The following is a 21,208-nucleotide window of genomic DNA, read 5'->3' as shown; positions in this document are numbered from 1 at the left end:
TGTTTGAGCTGCATTAAAACCACAAAGCCTTCTGACTTCACCCACTTAAACCTAATACAGGTTACATTTTTAATTCAATCCTCACACGGACAGAAATATCATCCTTGATTTAAGTATTTTTCATGTCCAAGTGTAGTTTTAAACTGAAATGATGAAAAAAAAAAAGAGTGACATTTCTGACAGTGTAGAAAACACTTTGGTAAATTTACATGTGAAATTAACCTACGGCTTAAATAAGCTTAAATAAAAATAACCTGAATGAACCAACTTTGATAAAAATCTCAGACGCAAAACTTTGATATTTTAGACATATATGATTAATAACTGCAATATTCAAATATTTTATTTTATTATTATAATTTATTTTATTTTATTATTTATTTTATTACCAGCTGTGTGTGGTACCAGCTGTGTGTGGTACCAGCTGTGTGGTACCAGCTGTGTGTGGTACCAGCTGTGTGGTACCAGCTGTTTGGTACCAGCTGTGTGTGGTACCAGCTGTGTGGTACCAGCTGTTTGGTACCAGCTGTTTGGTACCAGCTGTGTGTGGTACCAGCTGTGTGGTACCAGCTGTGTGTGGTACCAGCTGTTTGGTACCAGCTGTGTGTGGTACCAGCTGTGTGGTACCAGCTGTGTGGTACCAGCTGTTTGGTACCAGCTGTTTGGTACCAGCTGTGTGTGGTACCAGCTGTTTGTTACCAGGTGTGTGTGGTACCAGCTGTGTGGTACCAGCTGTGTGTGGTACCAGCTGTTTGGTACCAGCTGTTTGGTACCAGCTGTGTGTGGTACCAGCTGTTTGGTACCAGGTGTGTGTGGTACCAGCTGTGTGGTACCAGCTGTGTGTGGTACCAGCTGTGTGTGGTACCAGCTGTGTGGTACCAGCTGTGTGTGGTACCAGCTGTTTGGTACCAGGTGTGTGTGGTACCAGCTGTGTCGTACCAGCTGTGTGTGGTACCAGGTGTGTGTGGTACCAGCTGTGTGGTACCAGCTGTGTGTGGTACCAGGTGTGTGTGGTACCAGCTGTGTGTGGTACCAGCTGTGTGGTACCAGCTGTGTGTGGTACCAGCTGTGTGGTACCAGCCTGTGCAGCTCCTGGTGCCCCAGTCCTTCCAGTTGGTCCTCTGCTTTCACAGGTGATCCTGGTGCACTGACACAAATCCACAACACGTGACGTGGAAATGAGATGCTTGTCCTGTTCTCGAAGATTTGCAAAGAGATACAAATTATTTAACAACACACACACACACACACACACACACACACGTTGCATGTTGTAAATCCTGGGACCACCCGGGACAGGGCAGACCACCAGGCCGACTGCATGTTTTTGATCAGCAGGTCTGGGAACACACATAAAAGCTGGTAAAAGGTGGACACACACACACACACACACACACACACACACACACACACACACACACACACAGTCAGTAATTGAGCCCTGGGTTCTGACTTTGTATTTATGTCCAGCTGTGTGTGTGTGTGTATGTGTGTGTGTGTCACTAACACCATTAGAGCTGTGTGTGACATGATGAGGACTAATGGGCCGGGCCGATGGAGGCCAGCACAGCGGGGGGGGGGGGGGGGGGGGGCATTAACATAGAGGACACAAGGAACAAGTCCAGCACTAATAAATTAGAGCTGAACCAGTTTAAACTGCAGACTGGAACTACTGGGATGGACCTGAAAGTCCAGTTCCAACAAACAGGTTAGGTTAGGTTAGTTAGGGTAGGGTAGGGTAGGTTAGGTTAGTTAGGGTAGGGTAGGTTAGGGTAGGTTAGTTAGGGTAGGGTAGGTTAGTTAGGTTAGGGTAGGGTAGGGTAGGTTAGTTAGGTTAGGGTAGGGTAGGTTAGGGTAGGTTAGGGTAGGGTAGGCTAGATTAGGTTAGGTTAGTTTAGGGTAGGGTAGGTTAGGTTAGTTTAGGGTAGGTTAGGTTAGGCTAGGTTAGGTTAGGTTAGGGTAGGTTAGGCTAGGTTAGGGTAGGTTAGGGTAGGTAAGGTTAGGTTAGGGTAGGTTAGGTTAGTTTAGGTTAGAGTAGGTTAGGGTAGGGTAGGTTAAGTTAGGGTAGGTTAGGTTAAGTTAGGGTAGGTTAGGGTAGGTTAGTTTAGGTTAGGCTAGGTTAGGTTAGGGTAGGGTAGGGTAGGTTAGGGTAGGTTAGGGTAGGGTAGGTTAGTTTAGGGTAGGGTAGGGTAGGTTAAGTTAGGGTAGGTTAGGTTAAGTTAAGTTAGGTTATGTTAGGGTAGGTTAGGGTAGGTTAAGTTAGGGTAGGGTAGGTTAGGTTAGGTTAAATCAGGTTAGGGTAGGGTAAGTTAGGTTAGGTTAGTTTAGGGTAGGTTAGGTTAGTTTAGTTTAGGTTAGGTTAGGTTAGGTTAAATTAGGTTAGGGTAGGTTAGGTTAGGTTAGTTTAGGTTAGGGTAGGGTAGGGTAAGTTAGGTTAGGTTTGGTTAGGTTAGTTTAGGGTAGGTTAGGTTAGGTTAGTTTAGGTTAGGTTAGGGTAGGTTAGGTTAGGTTAAATTAGGTTAGGGTAGGTTAGGTTAGGTTAGGGTAGGGTAGGGTAAGTTAGGTTTGGTTAGGTTAGTTTAGGGTAGGTTAGGTTAGGTTAGTTTAGGTTAGGTTAGGTTAGGTTAGGTTAGGTTAGGTTAGGTTAGGTTAGGTTAGATTAGGTTAGGGTAGGTTAGGTTAGGTTAGGGTAGGTTAGGTTAGGATTTATTTAGAACATGGTACCTAAAGTCTATTCCTGTCGAAACTCTATCCACAGTATACATGTTCATGTCAATACTAATATTTATTACATTAAAATCAGAATATTGTTTTTATTCATGTTTAAAATTGAGCAGAGGCTGATGAACACACCCAAAACTGAATTATCCTGTGTTTTATGGAACTAAATCTGTCATCACATTTTGAATCATAAAAGACATTGAATTTGTAGCACTGAAGTTTTTTTACAGTGAAATTAAGCATCTGAACTTTAATCTGAACTTTACCTTCCACCTGTCGGTGCGCAGGTGTGTGTCTAACACAGAATAAGAACTGAATCCATTTGGACGTGTCCCGTTGTCTTTGTTTGTCAGTACTTTATGCATGAAAGTGTTACTTTTACCCACCGTTCAGACATACGTGTGTTTAACAGGAGCGTCTGCGTTCTGTGCAGATGATGCAGATCAGATCCTCAGTCCTGGTTTTGGATTCGGTGGATCTCTTTCAATAAAAAAACGCTTCCTTTAATCAGTAACATATTTGTTTTCCTGCTTAAACAAACCAAACTGTCTGCTGTGGAAATATTAGAATGGAATCCACGCCCATTCATGTGCAGGGGGCGGAGCTTCTGGGCTTTGAACCAATGCATGCGTTTGACCTCATATGACATCATTCTGTGGAATGGCTTACTCCACCTTTAATTTGTTTAATGCCATAAATGCAGATCATGTACATTTGGAACGTATCCTGTCCTCTTATTCTCATCACAGACCATGTGACCAGTGATGACCATCAGCTGTTACTTTTAGGACACAGTGAAGCAGAGGAAAAACAAACCTCCTGCTCTTTTATTTCTACTCTGGTACACTTTTGTTTTGATAGTGACAGATGAGATGGGAAACTAAGGCGACAGTCTGGGAAAAAGCCCATGACAGACCTGGAATAGGAGTGTGTACCTGGTTCTGAAACCACCGGGGCTGAATAGAAATCGATGCACATTGAGCTGTTTTCTCAGTTTGAAGGTGGATTAGTGTTAAACAGAAGAGGGTTTATGTGTGGAAATGACAAACACTCACAAAACAGGATGAATGTGGAATGGAAAACAGTATCATTCAGTTTTGTATTTGTTCATCTCAATATTAAACATGGATAAAAACAATATTTAAATGTTAATATAATAAATACAAGTACTGATATAATGACTCTTGTGCAGTTTTAAGGAAGGGTCAGATGCAGACAGCACAGATGGTGGAGTAACACTGACCCCTAGTGTTCCTGTATTGACATTGCAGTAAAGTCAGTGACATTTTGTTTTCACTTGCTTTGCTGCTTCAGTTTTTGTCAGTGTTTTTCTTTTTTTCTGTTTTTCTATGTGTTTGTGAGGTACACCGACGAACAAATCAACTTTCATAGACTTTTATTAGCAAACAAATAACATTTAAGCAAAAAGTCCGTTTTTGTCATCGCCAAAACTTGACCATACGTTCACTAAGTTCACAGTGATGTCTGTAGAGTTCAGAAAAAAACAGAAGTGAAGAATGTGAAGAATACTGATATTGTATAACAGCAGCTGTTTGCCTGTAAATGTGAATATTCTCAGTAAAGTCGAACAAAAAACTGTGAGAATGAAGCTGTATGTATGATTACTAACAGGACTTGTTAATCCTGTGGGGGCAGAGTAGGACACAAAGACGCTGTTTGTCCTGGAAAAAGTTTGGAGATAAAACCTCAGCACTCCAGAACAGGTTTTGTTTCATTCTGTCACTAGAATATTTAGACAAAAAAACACTGATCGAGGAAATGAACCTGCACCAATCAGCTGCAGCTGAAGGCGGAGCTGGACAGGAAACGCACCTGAGCTTCAGGTTGGAAAAGGAAGTTAAAGCCACATCCCACTGATGCAGTTACAGACAGATGAACTCTGAAATTCAGCTGCATTCATCACTTCTTTATCGTCCTGAAGCTCAAACAGCAGAGCTGCTTCTATTTACTGCTTCAGCTGAGGTGAGTGAAACTTTCTGCTCTTTTTTAGGGACTGAGCCAAGAGGGCAGGTCCCCTCACACAGTGGGGGGGCCTGCCAGAAGCCAAGGCCCCTATTGTTTTGTTTTTGTTCATTTTTTATTATTTTCTGTCCGCCACTTTGAACTGGATTCTGACCCCCTAAACATGCTCCAAAACTCACCAAATTTGGCACGTATGTCAGGTCCTTCGAAAAATTGGATAAAATGCAAAAATTAACCCCGTAGGTGCCAAAATGGGCTCTCTAGCACCACCTATGTCAAAAAACATGGAAACCGCCATAGCAGCAGCAGGAATGTCCAAGAGACATGAAACCAGTGTCAAAATGTTCCTCACATCAGCACTACAAAAAATATAGGAGGACACTATGAGCTCTCTCCAAGAGGAAGTAGTTTTATTGTAGTTTTATTGTTTAGCAGCACGTCTGGCAGATAAAGATTTTTTTCCCTCGCTTAGCTTCTCGGTGACATTGTTTTTTACAAAAAGTCACCCCAACATTCACACTTTTTTGACGGTGTTGGGGAGATGGGAGCTGACTGATCAGTCAGGCTTCCTGTTCTGGTGATGATCAGCAGTCGGGTTAGTGTGTCTACGCCCTTAAATGGGCGTCTTTCGAGAACTATACAGTATTTAAGAAAATTATGGCATGTCGGGACTTTACTAGAATCACGCATCAGAAGCCAAATAATCTTCAATGGAAACATCTACAAGTAGTTTTTGTACTTTGTCGAAATTGTAGAAATATCGCTTCAATTTGTGGAAAACTGTGAAGGAAACCCAGCTGATGATGACTTGATGAATGATGTTTTTGCTGTTGTTTTGATTTAGAAACATCCAGTGACAGGAGTCAGTAGTTATTAGCGTTTCCTCTTTCAGTGAAAAACTAACAAACACTTCATCATTTCTCTCTAATCTGTTTCAGTGTACAGATATGGCTACCATCATCCATGTGCCATCTGAAGACCAGTTTCTCTGCTCCATCTGTCTGGATGTGTTCACTGATCCGGTCACCACATCATGTGGACACAACTTCTGCAAAAAGTGCATCACCGCGCACTGGGATAACAGCGACCAGTACCTGTGTCCCATGTGTAAGATGGTTTTTAACCCACGACCTGAGCTACACGTCAACACTTTTATCTCAGAGATGGTGGAGCAGTTCAGACAGAACAGTCGACAGGAAGTGAACAGCAGCAGCTCAGAGCTACGAGCTGCCAAAGCAGGAGAAGTTCCCTGTGACGTCTGCACTGCCTCCAAACTGAAGGCGCTGAAGTCCTGCCTGGTGTGTCTGACCTCCTACTGTGACGCTCATCTACAGCCTCATCTGACCGTTTCAGGCCTGAGCCGACATCAGCTGATCGACCCGGTGGAGAACCTGGAGGACAGGATGTGTAGGGAACACAACAAAGCTCTGGAGCTGCTCTATAAAAGCGACCGCACATGTGTCTGCATGATCTGCACAGTTTTAGACCACAAGAACCACAACATAGTTCCTCTGAAGGAAGAATATGAAAGAGTGAGGGCAGAGCTGAGGAGGACGGGGGCTGAACTCATGCAAATGATCCAGGAGAGATGACTGAAGATCCAGGAGATCCAACGGTCAGTGGAGCTCAGTAAGAAAACTGCAGACAGAGAGACAGCAGAAGGTGTTGAGGTCTACACTGCTCTGATGGAGTCTGTTCAGAGAAGTCTGAACCAGTTCAAAGAGAAGATCCAAGAAAAGCAGAGAACCACCGAGAAACAGGCTGAAGACGTCATCAAAGAGCTGGAACAGGAAATCTGTGAGCTGGAGAAGAGAAGCACTGAGGTGGAGCAGCTCTCAGGTTCTGAAGACCAGCTCCACTTGGTCCAAACGTCCACATCTGTTGAATCTGCTCCGCCCATGAAGACCTGGGGAAAGGTCAGCGTCCGTCCACCGGCATACGAGGACACTGTGGTGGAAGCCGTGACTCAGCTGGAGGACGAACTCAGAAAAGTGATGATGTCGGTGAAAGGTGAGATAAGGAGGGTCCAGCGGTTCGAGGTGGACGTGACTCTGGATCCAGATACAGCTCATCCTAGACTCGTCCTGTCTGACGATGGGAAACAGGTTCATGACGGTGGATGTTGGAGGAAGCTTCCAGACAATCCACAGAGGTTTTCTCATTCACCCTCTGTTTTAGGAAAGCAGAGTTTCTCTTCAGGCAGATTTTATTTTGAGGTTCAGGTCAAAGGGGTGACTCACTGGACTTTAGGAGTGGTCAAGGAGTCCATAAACAGGAAGCAACGTGTCACACTCAGACCTGAGAGCAGTAACTGGACCATGGGTTTGAGAAATGGAGATCACTACTATGGTTATGGTAGTCCTCCTGTCTGTCTGCAGCTGAAGTCTAGTCCTCAGAAGGTGGGAGTGTTTGTGGATTATGAGGAGGGTCTGGTCTCATTTTACGACGTAGATACTGCAGAGCTCACCTATTCCATGACTGGCTGCTGCTTCGAGGAGAAACTCCGCCCTTATTTCAGTCTCAGTGGAATGACTGTGCTCCTGTGATCATCACTCCTGTCAGAAAAACACTGTGTTATTCTTAAAAGGTCCCAGTTGTCTTTGGACGCTCCTTTTATAACACAGTTCGGACTGGAAAATGGAATGGAAAGTTCTGTCACTTTGTTGGAAAGGATTTTTGATGTTGTCTTTTATTATTTGATTGGTTTTCAAACATTCCAGGAAAATGCATTTAGTTCAGCATTATTTAGACAGTGGGAAGAGTTAGTTCAACTACAGACCGTACGGCAATTCATGACTAATTTTTGTATATTTGAAAATTGTTGATGAGAAATCAAACTGATGTAGGGTTACCAGCTGAAAAAGTTTGGTAACCACTGATCTAAAGCTATATATCGATAAAAACAAGCGTTGAGCTGGTTTGAAGACAGGGTTCCTTCATTTTATTAAACACTGGTGTAACTTTCATGTTGTCAAATAAATAAATGATCTTTTTCTCTGTGAACACCTGTATGGTTTCATGGTTTCTCTCCAGTGTGGGTCTGCTGATGTACAGGGATGCAGTGAACTGACTTTTTCCGTTCTGATGCTGATACTGATCCTGGGGCCTTGAGTATCGGTCAATACCCACACTGAGCTCATGAAATCGTGTTGTATGTCACGCCAGTTCTTATTACATTTGGCGTGCTATACAGATGCATTTTCATCCTTTCGCATGTTATTCAACGCTGTTTGATGGCGCATTAATGTACACTGAGATCGCCAGTTTACATATCTGTAACCGCTAACCCTAAGCCGAACCCTAATTGCGCAAGCCACTAATCGCTAACCCCAACTACTAATTGCTCTAACCACGTATCATGCTAGCTGCTAATCGCTTGTTATTGTACGCGGTGTGAACATACACGCAGAAAGCTTATAATGCATACAGATGACACAGCAATTAAAAGGGGTGTGTTATCTGTACGCAGTTCATGATATCATGTTGCAGTACCCAATACTGATTGGATGTCATGGTTGATTGGGGGGTGGGGGTCGCAAGTGACATTGTTGTAAATTTGTTTTTGGGGAGCAGCAGGTAGTCAATGATAAGGTGAGGGGTGCTCACTTTCACTTTGACACAGCTTTACCTACAGTTACATAACCCACCACGTCCTCCACATACAGGTCCATCACATTACTTTTAGAATTCCATTCGTAAAAGTACATTTTCAACAAAATATATCACTAACAATAATTAAAATCAAGCATCTTCTTTCATCAAACTACGTGGATTTTATGGTGAGTCAGTGTTGCAGAAGAGCATTTTGTATTTATTTAAACCATGAAGACCTGAACATCCACCATCGACCAAAAGCAACTACTGATCTAAACTGCTGATCCACTAATCTTATCAATACATGTAAATAATTGGTGTAAAATACAGTTTGTCGTCTTTTCATGGTCATCAGATATGACCCATTTGGACCTTCAGAGGCTCCGTAGTTGCCGTGGAAACACTGTCATAATAAATCAACAATATAATACATAACATGAACAAAATAAGCCATAAACTGAACACATTTTTTTTTACAAAATTAAAAAATAAATAAAGTAAATGAACAAAATGAATGAAAATAAATAAGAAAATAGACAAAATAATTAATAACATGGGGAAAATAAGCAACAAAATGGATAAAAACTTGAAACATTGATTCCCCAGTCAAACCCATGGAGCTGGATCAGTGACAGTGGGTGGACACACTGGGGTTATGTTCAGTTAAAGACAGACTGGACTGAAAAGGTCACTTTTTTCAGTTTTTTTCTGTTTTAATTAATACTTTGTGATTTTACTCTGAGCTTTTATGAACATCTGCATGATCAGTGAATTAAACATAGGAAAATAGATCATTTTCACTGGAAAAAATGCTAAATTCAGAGGATAATATTGTAATAAATGGTGGTAGATCACTAAGGAAAGGTTAAATATAGAGAAAAAATCCTTTGGGAAGTGCCGCAGAAGTCACACTGGGTCCTTATGGGTTCAACTTTTGTGGTGACCGTCATCAGGTTGTGTGGTCAGCTTGGAGGTGTGTGTCCAGCTGGTGGCTGTGAGGTGCAGCTGGTCAGTCCTGCTGCACACCTGGGCCTGGTGTGCACAGATGACTTCAGCTGCTCCACTCATCCCATTCTGTCTGACCTGACCTGCCCTTCTCTCCTCAGGTATCCATAATGGCTGTTTGGTTTGGTTAATTTATTTTTACCTGCAGCTCACAACACTTTCACACACTCTATTTCCACTCATGCATATTTCACACCACTGACTGAACTGACTTCCATCCTTCATATAATCAAATCTTTAATTTGGTCCAACTGACTGATTTAAGATTTATTTGATTATTCAATTTGATTCAATATGTTCAATAAAGATAACTTGTTAAGTTTAACATGCTGTGGTCTCCCCTTTATTGTTGTGACCTTTGGAGCCAGGTCATGACACCTTTTCTATCAGAAGATGCTTTTGGTGGTTGAGGGTTCACATCCAGTTTCCACTGGAACTCGTTTAAAGCTGCTATGACGCTCCGGTACAGCAGGTGGCGATGTGTGGTCCACCAAAGAAGAAGAGGAATGACGTCATTTCCGGTGTTTTAAGATGGCGGCGTCTGCAGGGAAAAGAAAACATCACCAATAAAAGCGGAGGACCCAAAGTGTTTAAGCTGTTAAAGGTATTTTTCCGCTTTTTGTTTTTTGTCCATTATGTCATCGGTAGGTTGAAGTTGGAGGTGGAGAAGTTATATAAAAGTAGTCACTTTACTGAAGCTAATGTGAGTGAAGGGTGTAGTCAGAGAGTTAGCTTGGATGTTCGTGATAACCTGAACCAGGTGGGATTTACCAAGTTTGTAATGTGCATCACTGGGAAATAATTTCACTGGAAATGCTGGATTTCACTCACAGGCTGGTATCGTATTGAATGGACACTGACGTGAATCCAGCTCAGACGTGATTTGTGTGACGGTGACAGTTTACGGCAGTCTTTCTCAAATGGGGGTACTTGGAATTTCTGGGGAAAATACATTAAATAAGTCATTATGTACCGAATACAAAGTAAAGAATGAGAATTAATACTGAAATATAAAACACAATAATAAATAATGTGGTCTAAAATTAACGATAGATAGATAGATAGATAGATAGATAGATAGATAGATAGATAGATAGATAGATAGATAGATAGATACTTTATGGATCCTTTGTAGGAAATTGTTTTGTTACTACAGCAGCAGTACAAGAAAAAAACACACTGACCCATCACAATAGACATCCCACAAACAACCAACGATGGAATGAAGAAGTAAACAGAATAAAAAAAAAAAAAACAACTACATATATATATATATATATATATATATATATATATATATATAAATATGTACAATACAATTAATGTAAATAATACAATAAACCAAACACCTAAGTATGCACAGCATACAATAATTTATCGCACAGCAGTATTAAAAAGTCTAACGGCAGCCAGCAGGAAGGACCTCCTACTGCGTTCAGTTCTGGACCGAGGGGGGGTCAGTCTGTGGCTGAAGGTGCTCTCTCTGAACACCTCCAGATGATGCAGTGGGTTAGATGCGTTCTTCAAAATAGAGTCCAGTTTCCTGAGCATTCTCAGCCCATCCACCTGCTGAACTGTGTCCAGTCCAGTCCCATCCTGATGATGGAGCTCACTTTCTTAATCAGTTTGTTCAGTTTGTTTCTGTCTGAAATGCCAGCCCCCCCCCCAACACACCACACCTAAAAACAGGACAGCAGCCCCCACAGTCTGGTAGAAGCTGTGCACAAGAGGCTTGGAGATGTTGAAAGACTTTAATCTCCGTAGGAAATAAAGTCTACTTTGGGCCTTCTTGTGCAGAGTCTCCATTTGACAGGACCAGTCCAACTGGTCCAGCTGGACTTCCAGGTACCTGGAACTGGAGACAGCTTCTACCTCTGTGTCGTGGATGGTGACTGGCACCAGTTTGGACCTCTTCCTCCTAAAATCCAAAACCATTTCCTTGGTCTTGGAAATGTTCACTTGGAGGTGGTTGAGGTCACACCAGTCCACAAAATCCTTAACCAGGCCCCTGTACTCCCCTCCTCCTGTCCTCTGATACAACCGACAACCGCTGAGTCATCAGAACATTTCTGAAGAAAGCAGCGGTCTGAGTTGGACTGGAAGTCAGATGTGAACAGTGTGAAGAGGAAGGGGGACAGAACAGTTTCTTGTGGCGCTCCAGTGTTGCACAGTAATTACATGATCAAAACAAATACATTTTTACAACCCCCCCCCCCAAAAAAAAAAAAAAAAAGTCTCTGTTTTGAATGTCTGGGGTCGCTGTTGCTGATGTTAAAATGGGGTCATGAGCCAAAAAAGCCGGAAGCTACTTTTACAAAGGGTGCATGTCAGAGTCTATTTACAGTAGCAGCAGTAGTTAAATGCATTAATGGTTATGAGGTGAGAAGGTGCATAATGGAACCAAACAGCAGCAGATATGACAATAGTGCAATGTTCTTCAACTGTATTAAAATCAAATCTGCTAAAAATGACTGAAATATGTGTGAAACGTCCCATAGATTAACATGGAAGAGGAAGCTGTGCAGATAATTCATTTAGCAGACAGGAGCAGCTTTTAAAGGCTTGACTAGTTTCAGCTGCTTCCTGTAGCCTTCGTCCAAAGCGTCATGTGATCCTGCGCTGCTGTGTCTTGTGGGCTGCTCAGGAGGACTGGCCAGTCTGACACCTTTTCCAGGACCACGTCCCAGGTGTGTGATCAGGTGTATGCGCCGTCGTCCCTGTTCATTGTACGTGGTGTGTGTTTCCTTATCTCTATGGCTTCTTTTATCCAGCGATGGTACTTAATACCCTCATCACAGATGACCGTGGTGTTATTCCAATCCGTGATATGGTTTTATGCCTACAAGATACATTCCAGCAACATCACATGATGCTTCTGACTAGGGCTGTAACTGTGCACTCGATTATATCAAACTGTTTCAGTTCAGGGCCTTCGATACAATACAGGGGTGTACCGAACGAATACATGTAGCCTACAGTCATGGAAAAACTGATTAGACCACCCTTGTTTTCTTCAGTTTCTTGTTCATTTTAATGGCTGGTCCAACTAAAGGTCCATTTGTTTGGACAAATATAATAATAACAACAAAAATAGCTCATAGTAGTTTAATTTCAGAGCTGATATCTATCCATTTAACATGTTTTCTTGATCAATCAATCAATCAATCAATCAGATTTTATTTATGTAGCACCAAATCATAACAAAAGTTATCTCATGACACTTTACATACAGAGTTGGTCCAAACCAGACTCTAAACCAATTTACAGAAACCCAACAGAATCCTCCAGGAGCAAACACTAGTGACTGGTGACAGTGGAAGGAAAAAAGTACCTTTAACAGCAGAAACCTGGAGCAGAGCCAGACTGAGGAGGACGGACGAGTGACAGGACCAGTTAGGGTTAAAGAGAGAGAGTAAAGGAGGAGAAAAGAGAGAGGGATAGAGAGAGACTGGGGGAGAGGGGGTGAAGCAGGGGGAGACACGTGGAGGCAGTTAATGCACAAATAACTGAACTAGAACAGTCAAAAGTAGATCAGCTGGTGTTAGAATTACTGGATAAAAACCTAAACCACTTCAGTTCTTCCATCAGTATCTGTGTCATTGTACTGACAAAAACAGTGCTTTTATTCATCCCATGTTTTCTTTTCTGTCTGTTTTAGTCACATGACACACACAGGAGTTAGGACTGGATTGCAGAACCTTGTTTTTGAGGACTTTTGATGGTCTAGTAATTTTTTTGTGACTGTATGTGAAGAACACAAACAGTGTGGAAGCAGGGTGGACACAAGCAGAACCCATGTGCAGCGTTTCCTCTATATACATTCAGCAGTGGCGTATTCCCAGCGCCGCTGCAAAAAACCCCAAAACATGACAACAGAGAGTATAACAGAGGCACAGAAGATGGGTCAGACATTCAAAGCATGTTAAGTTTCGGTTTTTGGTTTGTTGCAGCTTTGTGGCACAAAAGAGTCCACGGGTTCCTTTATAGCAAAAAGGTTTTTATTTTTTAACTCAAGTTGACAAAATCCAGTGAACCTGCTCCTCTTCTCCTTCACTGTACCTCTGCTGTGGTGTTTCTGTGAGGTCATGTTCACAGCACCTCAGGGAATACTGTGAGGCGTTCAGAAACACTCAGTAAATTACAGTGTTTGCCATAGATGAACATTGAACATTCAAAAATACATAACATGAGGGGTGCCTGTTAATGCACAAATGACTGAACAGTATTTTGTTGAAATGTCCTGTGTCCCAAAGGTAGTTACAAAATGCACCCCCCAGTTGTATCGAACTGAAGACCCCTGTATTGAAAATATACCAAACCAAATTTGTCTGTACCGTTACGCCCCTGCTTCTGCCAAAGGCCACAGTAAGTAGCTGAAACTAGTCAAGCAGATAAAAGCTCCCTCTGTCTGCTAAATGAATTGTCTACTCCAGGGGTGTCAAACTCCAGTCCTCCAGGGCCAGTATTCTGCAGGTTTTAGATATTTCCCTTTTCCAGCCACACCTGGTTCAATTAATGATCAGCTCATCCAGCTCTGCAGAAGCCTGATAGCGATGTGATGGCTTCCAGGTGTGATGGAAGAGGGAAACATCTAAAACATGCAGGATACTGGCCCTCGAGGACTGGAGTTTGACACCCCTGATCTACACAGTTGTACTTGTTAGAAAGTATGAACCTTTACCAGACTGGAAGAGGAAGCATTTATGACCACAGCCAGGAGGGGGCGATGTAGATGTTTTCCATTCATCTTAGAATCTGTCGTTATCTCCATCCATCTGTATGAACCTGCCACTAGATGAACAGATTTAGCTGAAGTGTACAGTGTCTCCTGATCGTATCATGCAACAGGTGATTAAATGATTCTATTTTGTTTCTACTTGATGATTTTAGAGAACAAATGTGCTAACCAGGAGAAAACTGCAAACCTGTGAATCTTCCCCCAGTCAGGAGGAGAATGAGTTCTTCAGAAGAGGTGAGATCATGCATGTATTTTTATAATGTACAGTCGCAAAAAAAATTATTAGACCACCCTTGTTTTCTTCAATTTCTTGTTCATTTTAATGCCTGGTCCAACTAAAGGTCCATTTGTTTGGACAAATATAATGCAAACAACAAAATGTCTCATAGTTGTTTAATTTCACAGCTGAGATCTATCCATTTAACATGTTTTCTGGATAAAAACCAAAATCCCTTCAGTTCTTCCATCAGTATCTGTGTCATTGTACTGACAAAAACAGTGCTTTGATTCTTTCCATGTTTTCTTTTCTGTCTGTTTTAGTCACATGACACACACAGGAGTTAGGACTGGATTGCAGAACCATTGTTTCTGAGGACTTTTGATGGTCTAATAACTTTTTCCACAACTGTAGTCCAGTATTTTGCCACAAGCCTGCTGTACTCAGAATCAGCTCCTCAGGGGAATCCACCCGACTACAAACTAAAGTAGATATTCTAGAATGAAGATCACACACAGCAGGGGTTAGGGTGAGGTGAGGTAACCCTTTGGTGGGCTGGTTTTGGCCCGTGGACCATATGTTTGACACCTGTGATATAGGTGAAGCACTGAAAAAAAGATATAAAACATGGGGATGGTGACGTCTATAGGATGGAGAAGTTGACTTTTTCTGTCAGACTTGGTTCCTACAAATTCACCAGTTTTTGGAATAACTATTAAGAGCTGATTTTACTTGATAAGGGTAACGTGCATGGAGACCCATGGAAACCCTTGGTTCATGCTACACACTTTAAATGTTCTGTGTTAATCTTATACGGGGGCAAAGGGTTTCTGAAAGGAAAGAATGGAATTTATTTATTTATTTAGTTCCAGGACAGTGTGTATTAGAATTAGTTACAAAGAACAAGATGCATGCACCAGATTTAGCAGAGAAGCTAACTTCCATCTGTTGTCCTGGACAAACAGCTAACTTAACAAACATCACTTAGATTACAAAGTCATAACATACTGGAAGAAAACCGTTAAACATGACAGATACAGGAAAGTCTGCTCAGACTGAACGGCTTCAGCCAAATGCATAAAACGGGGATTACATTCTAAAAATACACTAACTTTCATAGAGCAAGAATAACATATAAAAGATAGAACAAGAAGGAGAGACGAAGAGAAAGACAAAAACAAGAGCAAAAATAAATAAATAAATAAACAAACAACAAGATAATTGTGCAATTGCAAACCAGACATAGAAAAAAGTACAAATAAAAACTATTGAGCTCAAAACTTCAGCAGAGTTAACCACGACAGTTCATACAGTACATGTGTGCACAGATTACTACAGTACTTGAGTTGTTTGACCAGACTGAAATTTTTTGCCATAGACACACATAGGAAAACACTTTTCCCATTAACTCTATTTTAGGTTGCTGTGTATATTTTTTACTATTTCTGCCATTGCTCCCCTGTATGAGTATGTTTTTGTTTGTTTTTCTTGACATATATAGACTTTATATACATGGTATAAAATGCTGATAAGATAATGCTGCCTGAAAAAAAAGATAAAAAGATAATTACAAAAAACCAACATGGGTATGGTAAACATAAAGCAAAACCAGAAGTATTATATATCTACGTATAGAATAGAATTCAATAGAATAGAATAGAATAGAATAGAATAGAATAGTAGAATAGAATACTGGGCAATATTCAAGACATGTTTTGTGAAACAGAGGGAGGTTATGATTTACAGGGAAAATTTAATGTACAGATTCATAAAGTACGCACTAGGTTAAAAAGTTTCTGTATGACCACGTGTGGAGGAAAACTGTGTGTGGAGATCAAACAAATATCAAACAGAATTCAGTTTAAAAAAAAGATATAAAGAATTGATTGTTGAGAGGTCCAGTATTTAATAATGACACTGAGGCCTGTTTGTTTGTGGATGATGTTGAACTGATAAATCTGCTGGAATTAGTGAAGAAAACTGTTGAACTGTTGAGTCTGTTTGTGTGACTGCACTGACATGAACAGACTGGTGTGGAGAATTCAGTTACTGCAGGATGGATTAGTTGTGGTTCGATGCTAAAATGAGTAAAAATGTATTGTTTGATTGTTGTATTCAGTTCGTGATAAAGGTGTAAAAGCACTGAGGGGTTGGATTAAATCAGTTTAGACTTCTTCTTCCTACTCCTTTTGCAGAATTCAGACTTGTATGTGCTGAAGATAGATTCTGTCCATTTAAATGTTTTGTTTTTGTCTTAATTTGCTTTGTTTTGTTTTATTTAGTTTCTTTGCATGTTTAAAATAAATAAATAAATACATATGAACAATGAAATTAAAAGAGACTACTCTCTTGTGTGTGGTGCAAAACAGTTTAAAGGAAGAAAAGTGTAAGTATGTATACAGAATCATATACTGTGATGAACCTAAACTCCTGTGTTCTCACCTTCTTTTCTGTGTTTTTTTCAGGAGAAGCCGACGCTCTCAGAGGGAATCAGACCTCATCAGTGTCCAAAGTGTAAGAAATCTTTCCATCGCTTGCGTAGCTTGAAAAAACATGAACTCAGTCACGCTGCAGAAAAACTCTTTACATGTGAACAGTGTGACAGCAGTTTTCAGCAGCCCGGTGCATACACCATGCACCTGCAGACTCATGTTGAAGAACCCCCAGAACCACCAGGAACCGTGCACCGCTGTGACCAGTGTGGGGAGCGTTTCACCGGCCAGAGCTCGTACAGAGAACACCTGAGTGGACACAGCGGGCCGTACCGCTGTGAGCAGTGTGGGAAGAGTTTCAGCTACTTCAGCAATTATAAGACCCACATGCGAGTCCACACGGGAGAGAAACCGTACGTCTGCGACCAGTGTCCAAAGAGTTTTAGTTTTCTGAGTTCATACAAGCGGCATCAGGTGAGTCACAGTGGGGAGAAACCCTACCAGTGTGACTTCTGTGGGAAGAGTTTTAGTCAGTCGGGACATTTCAGCGTACATCTGCGAAATCACACCGGTGAGAAGCCCTTCCAGTGCGATAAATGTGGAAAGAGTTTCAGTGATGTGAGCGGATACAAGATACATCTGCGCGTCCATACGGGGGAGAAACCGTACTGCTGTAATCACTGTGGGCGGGGTTTCTCTCAGCTGGGAAACCTGAAGTCACACATGCGTATCCACACCGGAGAGAAACCGTACCGCTGCGAAGACTGCGGACAGAGTTTCTCCATTTCAAAGACGTACAAGCAGCATGTGCTGACCCACACCGGAGAGAAACCGTACAAGTGCGACGAGTGCGGGAAAGGCTTCGGTCGGCTGAGTAACTACAGTCGACACCTGCGAATCCACACCGGAGAGCAGCCGTACAGGTGTGAACAGTGCGGCCAGTGTTTCAATCACCCGCACAGTTACAACCGACACCTGCGAGTCCACACCGGAGAGAAGCCGTACTGGTGCTCCAAGTGTAAGAGGTGGTTTACTCAGCCGCACTCGTTAAAGAGACACCGCTGTGTGGAAACAGACGACGAGGAGTCCACAGGATGTATAGAAGTACGAGTGGTCGGCTAAAGGAAAGAACTGTCTGCAGTAATGGCAGTGCAGCTCGATGGAAAAAGGATTGTATCTTCAAAAACAACTGTCAGCACTTAAGCTAAACAATTGAAGGTTCTCACATTAGTGAAACAGGAGGCGGTAGTGCAGTGGTTCTTAATCTACAACATGAATAACACCATTAGCAAAGCATGAACAGTTAATGAAAGAACTGCCATGTCGAAACGTACAGTAAAGTGGACAATGAATATTCAACAAATGTCACAACTACGAGGAAGATTTTTAGTCATTTGTTGGTACATGAATAAATAAAATTGCACTGAAAGATGAGAAAACGTGACAAGGAAAGAAAAGTTTGTCATAAATGGGACTTAAAGCCAAAACAAGTGTTTCCATTACACATTAAAGACATGATAATCTGCATGTAAATGAATGATATAAATTAAGAACAAATGATGTTGGGAAACAGATAATATTCCAAAAAACAGAGGATCAGAATGTCATATTGAAGATCTATTATGTTCATTTTATGCAGAAAATCCCCTTCTTTCAAAAATTGTTTCCAAAAATGCAGTTTTTTTTCCCCCAGGTTAAGACACTTCAAAGTTCCCAACATCTACAGAACAGAAACCATCAAACTGTAGCAAAACACTCACCTAAAGCAGCGTCTGTGCCTTCTAATGCTCAACTTATTTCCTAAAAACTGAAAAAAACTCAAGTGTTACCTTTCTGAGAAAAAGTCCAACTTTCTTTATAAAGCACTTTAAAACAGCCGCAGTGGACCAAGGTGCTGTACAGAGGATTAAAAAGCACAGTGAATACAATTAAAGCATTAAGAGACAATAAAATCAAATACATTAAAACAAGTTAAAATATAACAACATGAACAAAATGTCAGCCCGCCTCCTCTGAGCTGACGCTTCATTTGAACCAGAAAACAAACTTCACACTTTAAACAAGGAATTATTCTGTTTTCTGCTGTTGATGTGGTTTCACCTGGTTTAGCGCCTATTAGTGCCAGAATTCCTACTGACGAGGCCTTAACATGTATAGTTAAAACTGGATTTAACTAATTTAATTAATTTAATTTAGCAGTTTCATAATGAAGGCTGGTAAGAGGTACTGTTTCTTGGTGGTTGAGGACAATCGTTTGAAGTGATTTTTAGTGCCGAACATTTAAATTATGAGACCAAACTCAGTGTCCCCGTAAATAAAAACCCCCGACACAAAAATATTTAGAGGAGCATCGTTATTACAGGATATGATACAACTGTGCAGTGAGTGAACGCACTGACCTTGGACCTCAGAGTTCTTCTGTACGAGACACGTATGAGTAAATAAAGGGTCTGGAATCCACACTTTTCAGTTTCTTGTCTTTACTAAAACTTACATTGATGCAAACAAAAGATGAATTAATTAAGTTTTGGTTTTTTTGGAAATCCTTTTTATTTTTACTTACAAAATCACAACAACAAGAAACCACAAGTCACAATGCATTTAATTTTGTAACTTTGTATATATTTATGTTCTTTATTTTTTTTATTTATGCATTTACTTTCTCCTCTTTGTAAACCTTGATAGATGAGATGTGGGGTTGGGACAGAGGTTACTGTAGTTCATATTGTACTGTATGTCTGTTCACTTTGTATCTGTGTACTGTGACTAATATTCAAAATTCAAATAAATATATGTTAAAAAAAAACTTAAATTGATGCAAACAAAAGAGGTATTCCTAAATCAAGTTACGTGACGGTCAAAAGAGTGTGATGCTCCAGGCTTCCACTTCTCTTCATTTCATTTCCTTTTTTTTTTTTTTTGAAATCATATTTATTTTTACTTACAAAATCACGACACCAAGAACTAAAAGTCACCAGAAATAAAAAAAACAAAACAAAAAACAATAGGCAAAAAACAAAACAAAAAAAGACAATAGCCATGAAGGAAAACAAAAAAACCCTCCAAAACTGATAGATGACAATAGACACGAACCAAGACAACAGACATAATATACAGATATGTGTATATATATATATATATACATATATATACATATATATATGTATATATATATATATATATATATATATATATATATATATATATATACACACACACACACACGTTAGAAGACAATAGACAGAAAACAAAGAAATGACAGAGAAAAAAAAAAACCGAAGGGACAATAGACATAAAACGGATTAAAAAAGACGATAGACAAAACCAAACAAAAGAACCTGGAATCCTAACAATATTCTGTCGTCATTTTACTTTAAAATATTTCTAAATATTTCCTTCATTTCCTTTCTATAAGCTCAGCAGCCAATAGGACCACATCACATAATGAAGTTAAAACTGATACTATTATTATTACTTTTTTACTTTTATTAGTATTTATTACTCACATATTCATATAATGTGTGTCCAAACATAAATTTGAATTTTTTAACTGAAACACAAAATGGCTGTAACTGTGCTGTGGAACTGCCTGAAATAACACTAACTGGTCTGTCTGGGAACCACTGCGGAGTGCCTTTGGAACGAAACATTAATGAAATGACTGTGTTTGAAAACAGGTGGATTTCTGTATATTTTAGAGGAAATCCACCAGAGGATTTATAGACAAAATGACATTAGTGGTGTGTTTTTCTGATCAGTTTGCCAACATACCAGTGCCAGAACAGTTCTAATCCCTTCTAATCCACTGCTGTACAGTTCTGTGCAGCTCTTTTGTTTTTCCTGCTGTACATAAACCATTAAACCCTATAGAATAGGGGTTCAAACATACGGAACGTGGCTCAAAATCGAAACGCCAAAGGTTAAAACGACCCGAGGGATGAATTTGCGAAGTGCCAAAATGACGCTGAAGATGTTAACAGTAAAGGCTGTGGAACTCATTTTAGTTCAGGTTCCACATTCAAACCAGTGTGATCTCAATTAAAATAACAAGATAAAAACCTATAATAATGACAACTCGAATTTGTCTTTGTTTTAGTGCAAAAACATAACATTAAATTATGAAAAAAAAATTACATTAACTAACTATCCTTTAACAATAAAATGTGATAACCAGATGAAATATGAACAACCTGAAATATCTAAAGAAAACTAAGCACAATTTAACATATTCTGCCGGTTATTAAATGTTTTGTGCGTTTGTAGAGCCGATCCATAATGCTCATGTAGAAATGATAAGTTGAGACATAATTCAGTGTTGTAGTTTTACAGAAGAAGATTAGGGCCACTGGAAAAAACACTTTAAATTAAGGTCCAATATATATATTTTTATTTTTCTGTGATTATTCTGACTTGAAAAATTTTTTTTTTCATTATTGTTCTGAGATTGAAGTCAGAATTCTGAGAAACAAGTCAATTTTGAGATTAAAAGTTAGAATTCTGAGAAAAGTCAGAATTCAG

At 40.4% G+C, this 21,208-nt stretch overlaps 2 protein-coding genes across 5 annotated transcripts; both read left to right on the top strand.

Annotated features, from left to right (window-relative positions):
• Positions 1-4,672: 4,672 nt before the first annotated feature.
• Positions 4,673-7,349, top strand: LOC115426227 (E3 ubiquitin/ISG15 ligase TRIM25-like). Of its 2 annotated transcripts, none has more exons than XM_030144234.1 (2): positions 4,673-4,704; positions 5,650-7,349. In XM_030144234.1, the coding sequence occupies exon 2, from the start codon at positions 6,390-6,392 to the stop codon at positions 7,248-7,250; it is 861 nt and encodes a 286-aa protein (XP_030000094.1). In that variant the 5' UTR covers positions 4,673-4,704; positions 5,650-6,389; the 3' UTR covers positions 7,251-7,349. The 2 variants fall into 2 exon arrangements, with proteins under 2 accessions (XP_030000094.1, XP_030000100.1); XM_030144240.1 differs by having other exon boundaries at positions 5,650-6,374.
• A 2,483-nt stretch (positions 7,350-9,832) lies between these two features.
• On the top strand, positions 9,833-21,045 carry LOC115429579 (zinc finger protein 239-like). 3 transcript variants are annotated; one of them, XR_003936808.1, is made up of 4 exons: positions 9,833-9,907; positions 14,194-14,275; positions 16,724-18,030; positions 21,012-21,045. XR_003936808.1 is itself a non-coding variant. In XM_030149174.1 (3 exons), exons 2-3 carry the CDS (start codon positions 14,258-14,260, stop codon positions 17,810-17,812), a joined length of 1,104 nt encoding a protein of 367 aa, XP_030005034.1. In that variant the 5' UTR covers positions 9,833-9,907; positions 14,194-14,257; the 3' UTR covers positions 17,813-18,521. The 3 variants fall into 3 exon arrangements, 2 of the variants coding, with proteins under 2 accessions (XP_030005034.1, XP_030005021.1); XM_030149174.1 differs by lacking the exon at positions 21,012-21,045 and having other exon boundaries at positions 16,727-18,521; XM_030149161.1 differs by lacking the exon at positions 21,012-21,045 and having other exon boundaries at positions 16,724-18,521.
• Positions 21,046-21,208: the final 163 nt, after the last annotated feature.

Source organism: Sphaeramia orbicularis, chromosome 1 (genome assembly GCF_902148855.1).
Source record: "Sphaeramia orbicularis chromosome 1, fSphaOr1.1, whole genome shotgun sequence".
Classification (NCBI taxonomy): Eukaryota; Metazoa; Chordata; class Actinopteri; order Kurtiformes; family Apogonidae; genus Sphaeramia; species Sphaeramia orbicularis.
The sequence above is the reverse complement of the archived record's forward strand: the minus strand, read 5'-3'. Positions and strand labels throughout refer to the sequence as shown.